The sequence below is a fragment of the Patagioenas fasciata genome, chromosome 25, assembly GCF_037038585.1.
Source record: "Patagioenas fasciata isolate bPatFas1 chromosome 25, bPatFas1.hap1, whole genome shotgun sequence".
In the NCBI taxonomy this organism is placed as follows: domain Eukaryota; kingdom Metazoa; phylum Chordata; class Aves; order Columbiformes; family Columbidae; genus Patagioenas; species Patagioenas fasciata.
Window position 1 is genome coordinate 160,326 of NC_092544.1, and position 17,795 is coordinate 178,120.

General features: G+C 53.3%; 1 protein-coding gene across 38 annotated transcripts in view; it reads left to right on the plus strand.

Annotated features, from left to right (window-relative positions):
• Positions 1-17,795, plus strand: part of EPB41 (erythrocyte membrane protein band 4.1) — a 69,939-nt gene that overhangs the window by 17,075 nt on the left and 35,069 nt on the right. For 37 of the 38 annotated variants that reach the window (XM_071799229.1, XM_071799228.1, XM_071799241.1 and 34 more), the window contains 2 exons: positions 13,812-14,283; positions 16,892-17,116. In XM_071799229.1, coding sequence (XP_071655330.1) covers positions 13,819-14,283; positions 16,892-17,116 — 690 coding nt within the window. In that variant the 5' untranslated portion in view covers positions 13,812-13,818. Of the gene's footprint in view, positions 1-13,811; positions 14,284-16,891; positions 17,117-17,795 lie in introns of those variants that run through there. The other variant, XM_071799242.1, reaches the window with a different exon arrangement.

A 17,795-nucleotide genomic window follows, 5' to 3' on the forward strand; every position in this document is an offset into this window, starting at 1 on the left:
AGCCTCTGGCATCTGCGGTTACGTTTCCAGGACAATTTTGAGCATTTTATGAGATATAAAAGACAGCAGGGTGCTTTGCGTATCTCTGTTGACATGGCCTTAATAAAGAAGGTGAGGATTTTCTAGGATTCCCATGCACAAACATAATCTGCTGCAGGAGGTAAACATCAGGATAAACATAGTGCTCCTTACGTTTAAAACTCAATTAGAGCCTTATGAAACAGAGAGAATGATGTTTTGTTTCCTAACGTAAATGCATTAATTATTCCCTGTGTCAGTTTTGATTAGAACAACAGGAATTACCTGTGTTTTCAGCTGATCTCGCAATTGCAATTTAAACCAAATTTTTATCATCAGCAGAGCATTTGATGGGAAGGCAGCAGCATTTGATGGGAAGGCAGCAGCTTCTCGGCCGCTCCTGACCCGGGTGAGGGGCTGACGGACCCTTCCCAGCCCGTTCCAGCACACCGTATGTTCCCAAAGCCTGAAAATGCCTATAGACAATTACACTGCAAATCTAGAGCTTCTGTCTGCGGTGAGGCGCTGCCAGCTGCCCGCGTGCTCCGCTAGAGCGGCCACGGTGTTTTCACTTGACAGCATTTGATTTTCGGAAGCGGTCGAACATATCTGTCACGATGCCCCATTTACTGCTTGTTGAGCAGAATATTTGAATTGATGTGAGCTAGGCTGGTAGCTGTGTTGCTTCTCTAGTGGAAAACGGCGTTTGCAAATTCATTCATTAGCGATCAAAGCGTTGCCGTGCAGGGGTAGCTTGCAGGCTTCCAGCCACAGGATGTTGGGATGCTCTGCGTGCTTTGATGTGTTGATGGGTGCATGATGATGTTGGGAATGTGGCACGTAACGTGCTGGAATAAAATTGGACGTACAGAAGTGCTGCTGACGGAAGGCAACTGGATGTTGCAGGTTGCTGGATTTTCACCAGGAGTTATGTAGTGTCTCAAAGGCGTCCTGGGTTTTGGTGTCAGAGTTCCCAGCTCTTTGTCCTCGAGGAGGTTCATGGAGGTGTTGGATGTGTCCACAGCACCTGGCCAGGAGTTTCTCACCAAACACCTTTTCCTCGGTGTGTTCTCTAACGAGGGGTGTTCGATGAGCCTCTTCATTTGGGGGGACCGCGACACTACCTGTCCTGCTGCAGAGCAGGTTCCTCTCCAGCAGTTCACTGCCACAGATCGTCTGGGTTTTGGAAAAAGCCCAAGGAGCTGGTGCAGCCCAGAGGTGCTGAGGATCACAGGGACGTGTGGATCACAGAATAATCTCTGGGCTCTTCCCACATACCGGGCCAGGGGTTCTGGAGCAGAGAAAGGGAGCAGGGAGCAGCGTGGCGGGGGGGTGTCCGCTGGGGGCTGCGTTTCTGTGCTCCGCTGGGTTTGTCCAGACTCGCTCTGCTTGCCCAAGCTGCTTTTACCCCCCGGTAAGGAGCAGCGGTGAATCAGAGGTGTTGCTTTCATAGAGCAGCCTCTGCGGGGCCTGCAGCAGCCAGAGGGGTGCAAGTCTTTTCCTTTTATAAACCTTAACCTTCTGGTTTTAAACTCCACTGCAGATCTGCTTCTTCCCAACCGCATTTGACCCCCATGCAACTTTTCTGGAGCGTTAAGAAATGGCAGAAACTGGGATTGTTCAGGCCTGAGCTGCTTTGTGCTGCTGTCACACGTCTCTCTGGGGAAGCCCGATGAGCAGCTTTGCGTCTCGAGTGGAAATTGTGCTCTGGGCGTGGGGAGCTTTCACAGTGGTCGTACTGCTTTCTTGGTGCTTGGTTGATGCTGTAATCTTGTGCAGATTAAGCAGGTGGCTCTACATAAAGATTTCACCTTCTACGCTGTTTTGATCAGCGCTGTGGTTCTTTAAGTTGCAGAGAAGGGGAGGACGTGGCATAGCGGGGATTTATCTTTGTCCGTCGGGTGGATTAGGTAGGAATGTTCATGGCTTGTACTTAATCCAGATTAATATTATTAGTTTCTTTACGTTCAGTCGGTTGTTTACGCTTGTGTTCTGTTTATGTGAATTTTTGCTTGTGTAATGTTGCTAATGATATGTATTAAAAGCAAATACTTTTAGTTCATCTGTGTGGACGGACTAATATATATATATGTATCTTTAAATGAAGCGGTTCCACAGTGAGGAAAATGATTTGGTCTTGGAGTGTGTCTCAAGCACTTGTCGTCTTCCAGGGCACCCTCCTGCAGACCCCGCTGCTTTTCTGGTACGGGCTTTTTGAGCAGATTCCCGTGCCATCCGCTTCGGCTGCTGTGCTCAGGGCAGACACCTGGAGCAGGGTTCGTCGTTTATAATTTGTGAAGTCACGCAGCACTTGGACTGGGGTGCGTTTGGAGGGAACGGGGGGTTTGCGTCTCTGGTGGTGACGCAGAGCCCGGCAGACGCAGGCAGAGGAGCAGCTCCGGGGCGCGTTCCTGCTCCTGCCGCGCGTTTCTGGAGGCGCGATTGCTCCGTGGCGCTGGCCGGTTGCAGGCTGATTGTTCCCCTCCCTTCCCCGTAACGCGTGTGTGAGAGAGATAATTAAAAGCTTTTAGTCAAATAAATAACTAAGCCGCTCGCACAGCTCGGTAGGAGAGCACTGGGAGGTAGAAGATGGCGCGTGCCGCCGGTCCCCGCGGCGCCTGCTCCGCGTCTGTGCCAGCGCAGCCCAGCGGGTCTCGGTGCGTGATCGCACATGGGCTTTGTGCCCCCCAGGGCTTGCATATCACTAAATGTAAGAAAAAACCACCCCGCCAAGTGGGAACAGTCCTGTCCCTTGTGCTGGGGGCCCTGGGCTGTGTTTATTTCCCGCTATTCAAACTCCACTCCGAAGACGGGATTAATAATTCCCGCCTGGGTTCATCTGCGATGCCAGAGCGCAAATACATCAAAAGCTGGAGCTGGTCTTTGCAATGCGCTTGTGAGACGGGGCTGGGTGCTTTGGGAAAGGTAACGGTGTAAAGCTGGAAGGGTGGTTTGGTTTTGTCCCTTGGACGTGAAGCACGGTGGAAGGTTTCATGCTCCAGGCCTGGTCTCTGCTGCCGTGAGCTGCCCGCGGTGCCTCGAGCCAGGCACTTGGGGAATGAGAAACACGCAGCTGGTGACCATTCCTGGGGAGCTCAGAGAGCCGTTTGTCATCGGGCAGGGGCTGGTTCACGGGAGGGCAGAAATCTTTCAGGTCCAGCTTCAGCTGCCTTAGTTTGGAGTTGTTTCGCCTGCAGCCCGGCCTTGCTGCTTTGTGGTTGCTGAAATAAATGAGAAGAGGGTCCTACAACCAGATGTGGATGGGGAGAAGAGCCGGAGTCCTCCTCTTCTTCATACAAATGCCAACACAGCAGTTCATTTTGTGTGGAAAAAGTCTAAAAATCTAGCATTAGGCCAAAGTTTTCTGCCTTAGGAGCTTGTTGTTGTGGCTGTTGGCTTGGCAGTGGTGGATGTGCAGAGGTGGAAGCCGTGTGTTGAGAGTTGCGTGGGGCGTCGTTCTTCGTGTGACGTCAAAAGAAATTCTGCCTGACCGACATCTCCATTTCTCCTGCGTCTGTTTTAGTGTACGGGGCAGTGAAAAGGCCATTTGCAATGTAGTCGTGCCCTGGCACAGGCAGAAGGCAGAGAATGTGTTCCCAGGCGGCTTGTACCCTGTTTTCCCGAAAATAAGAGCTGCCCTGAAAATAAGCCCTAGCATGATTTTTCAGTATTTTTGAGGATGCTCAAAATATAAGCCCTACTCCAAAAATAAGCCCTAGTTACAATTAATTTTAAAAGTCATTTTAAATAGCATCCAGGCAGCAAAACATATTCTTCTTTTTGGGTGCATGCTGGTGCTCTGGATCCGTCCCCACCGCGGGCGCCCAGCTCGTGACATCTTGGTGCGAAACGGCGTGGGCAGCGTTGCTGGCTCCGTGTTCTGCAGCTGCTGCCCTTGGCTTGTTTGAACATGATGATGGACTCTCCTCAGCTGACCCGATGATGACAAACGGCGAGATTCCTTGTGTAAAGATGTAGTTTATTAAAAAAGAGTTCCCAGTGCATGGTGAACAGCGGGAGAGCTCGGGGAAGCTGGATCTGTTAGTGTTACGTCTCTGTGCCTCCCTCCGGAGGAGGAGCGGGACCAGATAATGGACATGAGAGATGGTTCAGCAAAGCAAGGAGGCTTGGAGTCACAGGGAAATTGGGTATTTCACTGCTTTTCTTGCAGCTTTATTTCTTCCTATAACTGAACCGAACTCTACAGCATGGGTAGTCCCTGTGTATTTTGTTGTTGGGCTGTCCAGCTTGGGTTTGATCTGTGCAGTGCTAATTGCAAAACGCCAAGTGATCTAGTAATGCAAACCTTTATTTTCCTCCTTTTTTGGGGCAGATTGGCCGCTGCGTCGCTGCCAGCGATCAGAGGAGCTGCAAACGCAGGCGGCGCGAGCGGCAGAGACGGGCAGGGAGGCGGATCACGCGCGGGTTCGGGAGCGCGGAGGGGTCTGCACGGAGCTCATTGTTGGCTTGGAGAGGTGCAGGGTTCGCTGTTGTTTGCCGGGCTGATGCTGCTGGTGGAAGTGATTGCACATTAACTACTTCTTGTGTTTTGTCATCGCAAACCGGAATAAATTGCTCGGGCAGCAGGAACAGATGCAACAAGCCCAGCTCGGCTCTGCATCGAGCCCTGCCTGCACCTTTTACATCGAAACCGGGACTGAGGGAAACGAGAGAACTGCGCCCTTCTGATGCGTGAAGTAAAATCAACTGAAAAACTTGTGCTCGTTTTGCAAACAGTTGAACCTTCTGAAACTTCTGACTCTGGCAAAAATGCAAGTGGCGATTAGTTATACTGAAACTGAAGTTCGATGAGTTGTAACTTCCGTCACCCTTTGGCTTTACCACTAGAAAAACAGTGAGCTAGGTGGAGATCTCTTGTTTTAAAACTAGAAACACCTGTTCTGTTAAACCTTATCATAACTGAGCTGGGAGTGGAGAGGATGTGGAGTGAAGTTCATGGGTGTGTTTTTCCTGTGTACATCAAGGGTTGGCTTATTTTTTCCCCTGTGTTGAAGATCCTGATCCACTTCAGCAGACACATTCCCTGAGAAAGCCGTTTGAGACCCAGTTGGCCCCACTGTGTTACCCCTCTGTTTTTCAACTTGCATCTTGAACAGGTTGAGCACCGACCTTCCTTCCTGTTGCCGAGAACGAGTTTTGCAGTGCTGCTCGTGAAATGTTTAGAAGTGCACTGCACCGCGCAAAGGGAAACACGTTTAAAAAGGATCCGATATTCAATTTAAAAATGGTGTATGATTGTGGTAAAGCAGCATTTCAAGTGGCACCGCATCAGTCTTTTGCACAATTGGCGTCTGTTTGTAAAAAGGCAGAGGAGAGGAGGCCGAAGCTGATGGGATCTTTCTCAGAGCGGACGGCAGGGTGTCCTGCGCCGGGGTGCGCGTTAAATCTGGGCAGTGTGAGTTGCAGAATGGCTTCTCTGGCTGGTCCGCGGGCGCTGGTGCCCTGGGGAGGGCTCGTGAGCGGCACGGGGTCGTTCGCGCCGCTCCTGGGGGTTCGTGCTGTGCTCCAGAAAGGAGTTGGTTTGGGTCTTGCCTCCCAGGGCTGGTGTTGGCGCCTGAGCAGGCTCAGTTCGTGGTTTAAAGCGACCCCTGCTTGGAGGGAGGTAGTTTTTGGGTGTTTTCCACATAGTCTGGCGAGCCCGGGGTTTGCATCCGTTTTGCCAAAGGCACGTGAGTTAATAGGGCGCCGGCTGCTGATGGTGACGTGTGTCCCACATCCCAGAGGTGTCCAGGTTGACGTCCCTGGTCCCGAACTGCTGCTGCGTGACTTTTTGTGTTCCAAAGCAGAAAACAGCCATTCGGGGTGTGGATGCGCAGGGCACCCCAGGGCTGCTGAGATCTGGGCACTGAGGCCACGGTGACTTTTTGCTCATCCTCTGTTTCACCAAAACTGCTCTTTTTGCTCGGTTAATCTGCCACCGAGAGCGGGAAACTCTGTTTTCTTCCCAGAAGAGAGCGGGCAGGTTTGAAGCAGTGCCTGCAACTCTGTGCAACCGGCGCATCCTCCTGCGCAGGGAGCTCTGTAATTAATGTCGGCTCTTGAGCACCGGGTAATTGAGAGCAGTAATTGGATGGGAGCTTAAGAGCAGGAGCACGGTTAAATAAAACAAGCAGACTTGCAGTTGGAATGTCAGTGGGTAAAGTGCCTGGGAAATGGCAAATCCACGTGGCAATGGCGCGAGCGACGTCTGTGCCGACGCGAGCGCGGCTCAGAGCAGCCCGGCAAACCCGAAATGTGCAGAGGCGGACCCGGGACAGGCTCCTCTCCTCCCCAGCTGCGGAACAGGGACGTCACCTGGTGAGGCAGATACTTTTTAAGCATCTCTCTCACTTACGAATAGGATGTGAAGTTGTAATTCACTTTCTAAACAGTTTTTGCAGCTTGTGTAGCTGCAGCGTGCTCAGGCTGCTCCGTGTGCACCAGCGTCCTCAGTGGGAGACCAGCCCGTCGTGTCTGTTTCTGCGTTTGCTTTTTACTCTTAAACCATCCTCCTTGTCACCATGAGGGCTGCTGGAACCAACCTACATTCTGCAGCTGCCGTGGCTTTGCTCTCGTTTTCCGTGCTGCCCTGCTGGCAGCTTTCACCGGTGAGGAGGCGGCGCGGGGCTGGGTCCCGGTCAGACCTTGCTGGCGCGTTCAGTGTGTTCGTCTTAGGGAGGAACGGGTGACCGTTTACCTTCAGCGCGTGGGTCTAAAGAGAGCCTGAAGGAAGCGCAAAGGAGGCGGTGATGTGTTTATTGGAGGAGCAAAGCACCGGTTTGGCATCGGGGGCCTGGGTGAGCTCACCGGCGCTTTTTGCCCTCTCCGCTCTTTCACCCGGTCTCATTTGAAGGGTCTTCTCATGGCAGTTTTAGCTCGAACAATGATACTGGCAGAGCTTGCAGAAAGGGGATTTGCGTGGCATTTGTCCCCTTGTGCCGCACGAATGCGGGTTTCAGCAGTGCTGTTGTGTGGCTGCTGCCGTCAGCAGCTCGCTCGTCTGCTCTCGCGGCTCACAGCCCTTTTGCAGCACAATTTTAGGTGAGGCTCCCCATTCAGTCCTCAAAACTGGGTGCCAGACAAGACCAGTGGGTTTTGAGTCCAAAATACTGAGGATAATGAGGTTTATTCTTAGTTTTCTGGTGGTTTTGGTGCTTGGTAAACACCAGGGCCGCACTGAGCCCCCGCGGGCCTGCGGCGCTGGCAGCCGGGTGAGGCGGCGCTGGGCTCCCGAGGCCAATTGCACAACTGGGGTTTAAATACGAAAAAGGGAAAAATAAGCAAAGCTTCTCCAAAAAAACATGCAGTTATTCATACCGCTTTTGTATTGCTCGCACTTTGAATGGAGTAAGGATTATTCTGAGAACTAACTTGTTAAATAAGTATCAGTAGGATGCTGAATTGTGTACACAAGACCAGTAGCTTATCCAGAAAGTGCCATTTAGCCTCAGCTGTGATTTATTTTAACAGGGAGATATTTAAACCACCTGCTTTCTGTTTTCTGCATCCGCTTTATCCCCACTAAAGGAAACATACCGTCTTGCAAGGCTCTTTTTTGGAAAGTATTGCGATATTCAGGAAGTTGTGAGCGTTTGCTGTTGTCTCCTCAGCGGGACGGTGCCCAGCGTGTGCCGGTGCCGGACGGCAAAGGTGGGCTCAGGGAGGTGGGACGGACCCCTTGAGAGCCGCTCAGGCACGCAGGGCTGGTGTTTGGTGAGTGAAGTCAAACCCCGCGCCCGACTCGGCCCCTCCGTGCAAACCCACCAGCGCAGAAAGGAGGGCACCCCTAACCCTGTGTGTGGTGGCCAAGCGTTTCTGTCCCCCGTCCCGCAGGTGCTGAGGGTGAGCACAGCCTCCTTTTCCTTTCCGTAGTTTGAAGAAAGCGACATTTGTGTGCGTTTCCTCCACGCAAACGTTTGTGAGCAGGGGGGTTGGTGCAGGAGATGAGCAGAAGGTGTCATGGGGACCAGCGAAGGTGCTCGCCTGGGTCTCCAACAGTGGAAAACACTCACAATATCATGCTATCTTCCCTTTTTTTTAAATGAAGAAGATATTTAATGTTCTGGTTGCTGTTTGCTGTGGCTGATAGGACAGGCTGCACATCGGAGCTCGGCTGCCATGTCCTAGCCGAGCCATTAGTGCCTGAGGATGGGATTCAAAACGAGCGAGCACAGGCCCGCATGGAGCGAGGCAACAGCGGCTCCGCGGGCAGGGGAGGCGTTGGCGTCGCTATTTTGGTGATAAAGTGCTCACGGGGTGCTCGGTGTCCCGGGGGATCAAAGGGATTCCCGACGGCTGGGTGGGAATGGAGAATGGAGCGCGCCATTGTCCACCTTGAACGAGCTGCGGAGAGGCGGAGTGCGGAAATAGCCAGGTGGGGCGTTGGGGTAGCTTCCCTCTGTCCCTGGGTCAGTACCGAGAGTATTGCCCAAAATGGGAACTTTTTTGCTGCAAATATTTAGTAGCTGCTTCAAGCAGGTTGTCGGCGGTTTCTCAGCGCCGCAGTCACTTTGTGCTTAAATCCTGCCAAAGAAACAGGTGAGTATTTAATGAAAGTCACATTTCCGAGCTGTGTGCGAGTGTTATCTTGTTAAAGCATCCAGAAAGCCGGGTCGTGTCTTCCCCCGTCGGCGGCACAGCGCAGCCGGCGCGGGAGCGACAGCAGTTCTGAATCCGAGCCGTCCCCGCCGAAAATGGTTGTTTGCAAATGTGTTGCATCAGATGTGTCAATAGATGTAATTAAGGAATGAAGGCTGCCGCACACCCCTAATTAAGGGGATTAAAAACTAAAGCTGCCTGATTTCACTGCAGGGTGGAAAAAACAAACAGACGGGCTGGCGGGAGCGGCTGGGAGGGCAGGTTTTGGGTAGGAGGGCTCTGCAGCCTCCTCAGTGCCGACAGGAGCAGCGCTGGGCAGGGTGGCAGCACCGACCAACCCGTAATTTGTGCCTAATTGACTGCCAAGCGCAGAAGAAGAAGTTTAATCGCTGCCTCACACTCCTTCCCCATTTGGTTTCTGTTCCTGGTGGGGATGGAGGATTCTCATCCCCTGGCAGCGGGGGTGCAGCCCCGGGCGGGGCCCGGTCCGGTCACCCGGTGTCCCGGCGCTGTCACCATCTCCTGGCTGTTCAGGCCCGTGGTGTGGGATCCTTTTGTGGAGAAGCAGAAGCGCGAATGTGTCAGGAGCAGGAGAAGCAATGGCTGATTTACAGGAGAAATCAGCCCTGGGTAGCGTCAGTGCTGACTTGTTTTAGTATCCTTCATATTGTTTCAATATCCTTAATCTTCAGTGCATTCTCGAAGCAGTAAGCCCAGCTTAAAGCCCAGGCTGAGGATGCTTTTGGGTACCTTTTAGCTGGGCGAGCCGTGTGTGACTGAGGCCACACCAGCCCGTTGTGTAGGTGGCTCCCGTAGATATTTTAAATGTTGTGCATTTATTGTTCACCAAATAAATATCACAATAGGTTGTTTTCAATGAATTTTGGGCGTTGTACCGGGGTGCGGCAGATGTACTCGAGGCACTCGGATGAATGCACGTTGTATTGCAGCCGTATAGCTACAAACCAAGCGGCTGAGCCTGATGTCCCCGGCACGGAGCAGAGGAGCGGCAGGCGGTGAAGCCTCTTAAGAGCTTTTCAGCGCCAAACATCCTCCTGGCTCCGGTGCTGCGCCGGAGCGTCCCTGGCCGGCGCCTGCGTGTGTGTGTGCACGGGTGGTGTTTATTTAGCAGGCAGCTCTGTATCAAAGGAGCGTGCGGGTCCCTCTTGGGTTCTAATTATAGCTTTGGTTTGGAAACAGCCAAAGGGAAAACAACAAAAGCAAAAAAAGCACTTTACCCCTGTGCTTGAGAAACTGTAAAGAAGGAAAATGAACCCTGTTATGTTAAGCCTTGAGTGTAAATGAGGCACAGTGTGAGTAAACACATCTGTGTTCAGGAAGGGGGAAAAAACTCTTATGAATAATGCATGGCAAAATCCTCCTGTTCTGCTGGTCGGGACCGTCGCTGGTTGTGTGGAGCGGCTGCTGCAGCCGGCGGCACGTGCTGCGGGGTGGCGGGGCGTTGTGTTCCGTGCGATGCTGCGTTACCATCTCTGCTTCGTTGTCGTCGTCACCCCGGTGCTGCTCAGTGCAAGGTGGGGAGCGGCTGCGATGGAGCGACCTGCGGGACGGAGCCCGTGCGTCCGGGCCGCGTCCCCCACGGGTGCTTGGGCGGCCGGGTGCTTCAGAGACGCATTGCTGCAAGGGGAATTTCCAGCAGGCGCCGGGAAATGCTGTTGGGGTGAAATGCAATGCTGTTGGGGTGAAATGCTGTTGGGGTGAAATGCTGTTGGGGTGAAATGCTGTTGGGGTGAAATGCTGTTGCGGTGAAATGCTGTTGCGGTGAAATGCTGTTGCGGTGAAATGCTGTTGCTGCTCTGAGCTCTGCTGAGTGGGTCAGGAGCCCCTGAGTCGCTTCTGTCACTCATACAGGACAAGCAGCAACACTTGTGTTAAACCAGCTGCTTTCTGAGTCTTTTTAGCAAGCGACTGCTCTGCTCAGGGGGGAGAGTCTATGAGCAGCGTTATTTTGGTGCACGTGCCTTCTCCCTGGTTCTGTTCTGCATCCAACCGCTCCAAGTTCAAGTGGGTTTATTTAACAGGTCCCGCATGAGCGGCCTTTTCAAACCCATCGCTGTAGACAAGGCTCTAGTGACTTGTACAATACATATTTTCGTTTAAATTTCAGTGAGCAAAGGAGCAAAGCCCGTGAATTCCTGCATAAGGAGCTCTGTAGCATCCAGGAGGATTTCTGAGGATACACGGGAGGAGCTCCCGGTTCCCCTCAGTTGTAATGCACTTACTGCTCCATTTAGTTGGGTCGTATTTATAAGCCCAGTCTCCCATTTGAACGTAAATGATTTGCTTTCAGCAGATGGTGAGCTCCTATTTTTTGCCCTCATTTAAATAGGAAAGCTGTACGCTAGCAGGAGATGAAAGAGGGCACGGTGCTGCCAGCGTACAGTGGATTACGAGGGCTGTGCTGGTGCGAATTAAACCTGGGTGGCTGTAACGTGCCATCTGTGGTGCGCTGGGGTGTTTGTTTTTCCCCCATTCGATGGGGCCCTGAAGTGTCCCATTACCACATCCCTTTTGTTCAGCGCCCAAACTATCTGCACAAAGAGATGGTGCGCGTTAGTGCTCACCGCGGTTATAAAGTGCCTGCGCTAGTTATTCCTCTAATAAAATATATTAAATAAATTTTGACGGGTTCTGGTGCTGTACAGCATTGTAAAGTTGTCTGATTTTCTTATCAAGAGGTTTATTGCATTGCGTTTCAGGTTCTGGTTTTGTGTAAGGAAGGGAAGGGTTCGTACGTGCCCATCTCTGCTGCCCCGGCCCTGCCGGGGGACCTGGCTGCGCTCTGAGATGGCTCCCAGGGATGGAGCAAAGACGTGGAGACGTTTGCTCGTCGGCAGCGAGATTCATCTTCCCGCACGGGGAACGGCCCAGGACTGCGGCTTTGAAATCCAAACAAGTAAACATTTCTTCTTCCAGAATTGTTGGTAGTTAAAGAGAGAAAGCTGCATCTGGAGGAAACGTTTGTTTGTGGGCTGTCCCGCTCTTGCCGTGCTGATAAGAGCTGCTCCTCGAGCAAGCGCTCCCGTTGTTGTGTGTTGTGATAACGATTCTTCCACGCGCATTTGTTCCAAACAAACGCAGCGGGAAGCATCTCCACGGGAGGCTGCTTTGGCACTGGTGCCGGGGGAGCTCGCTGTTCTCGTGCGTTGGCGGTGGGGCGGTTTTGCGGTGTCCCCTGCTCTGCGTGTGCTGGGGCTTCGGGAGGTGGCCGCGGCGAGTCCGTCCTGCATCGTGGGCGTGGGGCAATGTGCGTCTGGCTTGTTGCCCCCTGCACCACGTTGTGGCATCTCCAGGAGTCCTTGGAGAGCGTGGGTTGGCTGGGGGGACTCTGCTGCGGGGGTAAATCACCCGTGTGCTGCCATCCACAAACCGATCGCAGCCCCGTGCCCCTGAGTGCAGCCCCTTCAAAACCTCTCCTGAGCCGAGCTGCAGATGTTTCTGGTTTAGGGGAGAGGGAAATTCAGCATTATGGGTTGGTTTTCTTCTGCTTTCCCCCAAAGGGAGCGGCGGGCGCGGAGCTGCCCCGTCCGCAGGGGCGCTGGGGGCCAGCTGGGTGCTGCCGGAATCTGCCGGAGCCTTCCCATTAACTGGGGTTTTACAGCTTTCTGATGGAGCCTGTTCTGTGATAATCTTGCAAACCCAAACTGCTGTGAGACCTCTGGGGAGCGGGGTGACGCGTCAGCCCCTCCTCAGCGTCTGGGAGCCGCCCGTGGGCGCTCTCGCTGTCCTGTCTCCGTGCAGAGGTGCTGGGGAGAACAAACGTAAGCCCAGGAACTCTGCATTGCTGGGTGAGCAGCATCAGTGAAGGTCTGTAACGCTGCTGTGTTTGAACCACGGCTTTAGGAATAATATTAAGCTTTTGCCTTAAATGCAGGGGAATAGTGCTTTGGAAAGCTAGGAGAGCTTTTCTCTTTCAGGCACTCTGGTTATTTTGGCGGTCAGGATGAGTTAAATTAAAATCGTTGAATGCAATAATACATAGGAGGGTAACATCTTGAAATGTTTCTGAATTTCAAGTATGTATTTTGAGCAAATGTTTGTATGCCAAGGCTTGGGCTGGGCGGATTGAAAGGCATGTTGGATTATATGCTATTTGCTCTGTGTAAGCAGTGGCAACTTAATTGCTGCAGATACACGTGATGCAACGCGCAAAGATTAGTTCTATCCTCTCTAAAGCACGATTATTTTGGGTCCTCTTTATACCTTAAATAGATATTCTTCTCATGTGATTTCCATCTTTTTGTGTCGACAGCCCCGGCTGAAGTTGAAATGAATATTGCATCAGCTCAGCAGCAGGGACTCTGAGCTCTGCTCTCCGTCCTGGGGAGTGCTGGGAACCCTTTCATTTTACACTCTTCCCGTGCGCAAGGCAAAGATCTCGAGTCCTCAAGCCTGCTCGGCTCCACTGGGCCCGTCTTGTGCAGATGGACACAGTGATCAACACCAATAAGTCTCATCCTGAGCAGAGCATCGATGCGGTTTATCGCATTTAAATATCCCCCTTTTCAGATCACGGTGAGGTCCGTGACCTCTTCCAGGGATGTTCAGAAGTGAGCAGCTGCTAAAACTTCTTGTGGCCGTGCAATTTTTGGCCCTCAAGCAGCAGGTTGCTCGTTCCAGTTGCCGTGGTGAAGGATGCGCCAACGCAACCGTCGTGGGCTGTCTGGGCTTTGGTGTGGTAGGAGAGAAGTTGCCTGGTCACCTGTGTCCCCTCATGCAGTTGGATTTGATGGCCTTAAAGGTCTTTTCCAGCCTAAATGATTGAATGGCTCCCATCTGCTCTGCTCCCACGGCCAGGAGGAGCAGGGGGAGGAGGGGATGTCAGGACAGCCCTGTGGAGCAAGACGTCCCCTTCCCTTCCCTGGTCTTGGTCGCAGTTTTTAATCGCTTGCTCTTGTCAGGCCGTGGACCTGGTGCCAGGACACGTGGCGGTTCGGAGTCAATGCTGTCCGAATGGTGGAATATGCTTGGGCAAACGTCGACAGAGACGTGTCTGTGAAAGCAAACCTTAGCAGAACGAACGATTTGTTTGCTCTTAATGGCCGGTGTTGGCAGGACAGGGTGGTGTGGTGGGGAGCGTGGGGTGTCTGTGCTTGTGGCTTGGTTTGAACAGCTTAATGCAGACTTGACTATTGGAAAGCTCTTGACCGAGGCCTCTCGCACCTCTCCTGCAGCCTCGCCATGACGACAGAGAAGGGCCCCGCGGCCGATGCCGACAGCGCGCAGCAGCAGCAGCAAGCCAGGGAGGAGGAGGGGGCTGCCGAGGCGCAAGAGCAAGAGGCTTCTCTAGAGGAAGGGGCTGAGCAGACGCGCGAGGGACAGCCCGCGGCGGGGCAGAAGCAGAAGGCGTCCAACGGCGACACCGCCGCGCACGAGGAGCAGAGCAGGAGGGAGCGACGCGCGTCCGAGGGCCGGGGCCTCTCCCGCCTCTTCTCGTCCTTTCTCAGGCGGCCCAAGTCTCAGGTGTCCGAAGAGGACAAAGACACTGATGCTCCTAAAGAGGCGGGAGGTGACCAGAAAGAGCTGGGATTAGGAGCCAGCCCTGATGAAGACATCCTGGTGAAAGCACCCATTGCAGCCCCTGAGCCTGAGCTCAAAACCGATCCATCGCTGGATCTCCATTCCTTAAGCAGCGCGGAAACGCAGGTAAGACACCCTCTTGCTCTTGAAAATGCACCCGTTTAGCCAAAACCTTGAAAACTTCATATCCTAGGATGGTAAGCTTAGTCCGGAAAACTGATGAGATGCTGAAAAGGCCCTGGCCAGCTCCCTGCGGTGCACAGCTGCTTCCCCCTTGCATTCCTGTACCCGGCCGTCCTGCAAGGTGCCTGCTCCTGAAACCGCGCTCACGCTCGACAGCACCAGTTAGAGTGCCCTGTGCTGGCTCCCGAGGCATGGGAGGTCACGCCAGAACCGGGGTTCACACCGTAATTCACAGCGGAGCGTTGCTCGGTGCGGTGTCCTGGGCGTGCGCAGAGGGGGGCACTCGGTGGCCTGAGGCGGGGAGCGCAGGGGACGTGGGCTGGGGAAGGGTTTCTTCAGGAAGCGCAGACATGGCATTTCGGGACTTGGTCATCTGCTCAGTCCGGGCTGGTGCTGAGCCTGCCAAATACAAACATTTTCTGCTTATGCACCATGCAGACGGGGATTTCTGCACAGCGCGTGGCTGAGCCCAGCGCCTGACGTCTGCTCTTTGCAGCCAGCGGCAGTTGTCGTGCAGATTGTAAAGATTTTAAAGCATAGTAGAAATCAAGACAAAGACAGAAACCTGCAGCTGTTACTGATTTGGGGGTATTGGGTGCCCTCCTTACTCCTTGTGTAATTGCAACTCTGCTGTTACTCGTGCGGCTGCCCAGCGTTAGAGGAAGGTGGGAGCCCCTTCTCCTGAGATGGGGATTCCTTAAAGCCCAACCAATGTCTCTGTATTCCTGGTAAAATCCGGGTTATTTACCCCTCTGCTTTAAGTTCTGAATGGGCTCCAGAGAGGTGTTATATATCGACAAACTCTGGGTTCGGAGCAGTACCGTGTACGTTGGAGCATTGCTGGCTGTAGGCAGGAGTTGTGATTCCACCTCCTTGAAACTACAAAGCTGTAGAGAAGAAGCATTTTTAAAATGTTTTCTCCCAAATTTCTGAGCCCGTGAAAGCCACGGGATGATCTCTGCTCGTGTTTTGGGACCTCCGAGGGTTGGGATTCGCAGAATGGGAAGGAGCTGGAAGTTTTCATGCAATTTCAGCCCAGAAATTGTGGCTTCAAGAGGAAATGCATGATTTCTTCTCTATTTAAGTTCGATTTGCTGCTTCTGAGTGCGAGTGTGCACCCGCAGCCTTCCCTTGCTACCGTTCGTTTCAGAAAAGCATTTGTGCTGTTTTTTAGTTCTTATTTTAGATCAGTGTCCGTGGCTTTTTGAACCGTGACACTCGGCAGATATTTCTGCTGTGAAAGCATTTGCTGCGTGTTTGAGAAATGCTGAGCGCTGGGCATTAACGAGCTTTGGCGGGTTCTGCGCTCCCGATTGTCCCGGCCGTGCGGAGCGGAGCTCAGCAGCGCTGGGCATTGTCCGGCCGTGCGGAGCGGAGCTCAGCAGCGCTGGGCATTGTCCGGCCGTGCGGAGCGGAGCTCAGCAGCGCTGGGCATTGTCCGGCCGTGCGGAGCGGAGCTCAGCAGCGCTGGGCATTGTCCGGCCGTGCGGAGCGGAGCTCAGCAGCGCTGGGCATTGTCCGGCCGTGCGGAGCGGAGCTCAGCAGCGCTGGGCATTGTCCGGCCGTGCGGAGCGGAGCTCAGCAGCGCTGGGCATTGTCCGGCCGTGCGGAGCGGAGCTCAGCAGCGCTGGGCATTGTCCGGCCGTGCGGAGCGGAGCTCAGCAGCGCTGGGCATTGTCCGGCCGTGCGGAGCGCAGCTCAGCAGCGCTGGGCATTGTCCGGCCGTGCGGAGCGCAGCTCAGCAGCGCTGGGCATTGTCCGGCCGTGCGGAGCGCAGCTCAGCAGCGCTGGGCATTGTCCGGACGAGCAACGCCGCCGCGGGCGCTGGCCGTGATCTCGTGGGACACGGTGGCCTGGAAGGACGGGGTTTTGCTCTCCTGGGCCCCATGCTCCCGCCACATCCGGCCCCATCCGGCCCCTTCCAGCGCCGGCGGGAGCTCGTTCCGCCTGCTGAAATGGCAGCAAAACAGCAGCTTCCTCCTTCTTCCTGTGCTCAAACTGCATCTTTCTGCTATTTTAGCGAATTCACCTGGCTCACGAAGTGCTCCGGTGGCAGAGGGAGCGCGGGGTGGCTGCCGCCTTCCCCTGGCGGTGCCAGATTGGTCAGCTCAGGCGGCTGGAAAATGTCAGCGCTGACCCCCCTTTGTGTCCCTGCTCCACACCGTGGCCAGGACAAACCCGTCACCGCGCTGGGGCCCGGCCTAGAGGGGAAAACTGGCTGGTCCAAAAGGCGCTGTTGTTAAGAGCGTGAAGATTTGCATGATGTAATCTGCCCTGACATCTCTAATCAACCCTTTCTCCTTTTTTTATTCCATCCTTTATTAAATGAAGATGTGAGAATGACTTGAAGGGCTTTAAAAATTATCATCATCACCTTATGATTGCATGATTTTGTGATTACCCACCCAAGGTACTGCTCCGCATCCCGGGTCACGCACACAAGTCAGATACCTGGTTGTGGGGTGAGATCCCAGCCCTAGAATGCTCCTATGCGTGTTTTATGTGATTTTTTTTGTTTGCTTGATATCTAAAGCGCATGTTGGGGTTTCAGCCCGCGCAGGAGGAGAGGAGGGACGAGCAGGAGCCGGAGGGCAGGGCGCCCGGGGACAAGGACGGAGGGGAGCCCGAGGAGGAGGGCGCCGAGCCCAGACCAGAGCCTGCAGAGACCAAGGCAGAGAAGGATTTGAAAGCTGCCCAGAGAGCAGCAAAAAGGCACAGGAACATGTACTGCAAGGTCGTCCTGCTGGATGACACCATTTTTGAGTGCGCCGTGGATGTAAGTACTTTTGGGGTTTGTTTCTGCGTCTGCTCTTTTCCCTCTCCCTTTTCCTCCCCTTGAAAAATCACCACAAGCCCTATTTACTAGGGGTCTTGTTTGCTGCCAGGGAACTGCATGCTTTGCTGCAGAACAATCTTGCTGTGAGCTATAACAGATTATTTGTTATAAAAAATCTCTGGATGCCTAGGAATCTTTCTTTATTGTTCTACAATTTCCAGACTGCCTTGCTCTATAAATGTTGGAGAGGTCTAAAAAAAAGTTCATCTTTCTCATTTTATCCTGGACTAGGGTTTAGGTTTTTGAGTTAGGTTGAGATCGTCTAAGTATCTTCCACCCCTTTCCCTTGAATAAAATGGGTTGTCAAGCCGATCTGCGCTTTTCAGCTGAGACCCCCTCACCTATGAGGCCAACACAATTCCTGGAGGTCGGGGTAAAGAGGAACATGCTGTGTTTAGCCTGCAGTTGAATACATCTGCAGTAAACAATTTAAAATTGTTATGTTGACTTGCAGCCCTGCGAACCCATTCGTCTGAGAGCTTCTCCTCTGCTCTATTTTGTGCATTCTCTCACAGGGCTCTCTTGCTGTCAGGGCAATAAAAAGCTAGCAGAAATCCCCATTTCAGTATTGAGGTACTCGTCCAGAATATTAATAATCTGGGACTTACCGTTGGCGCAA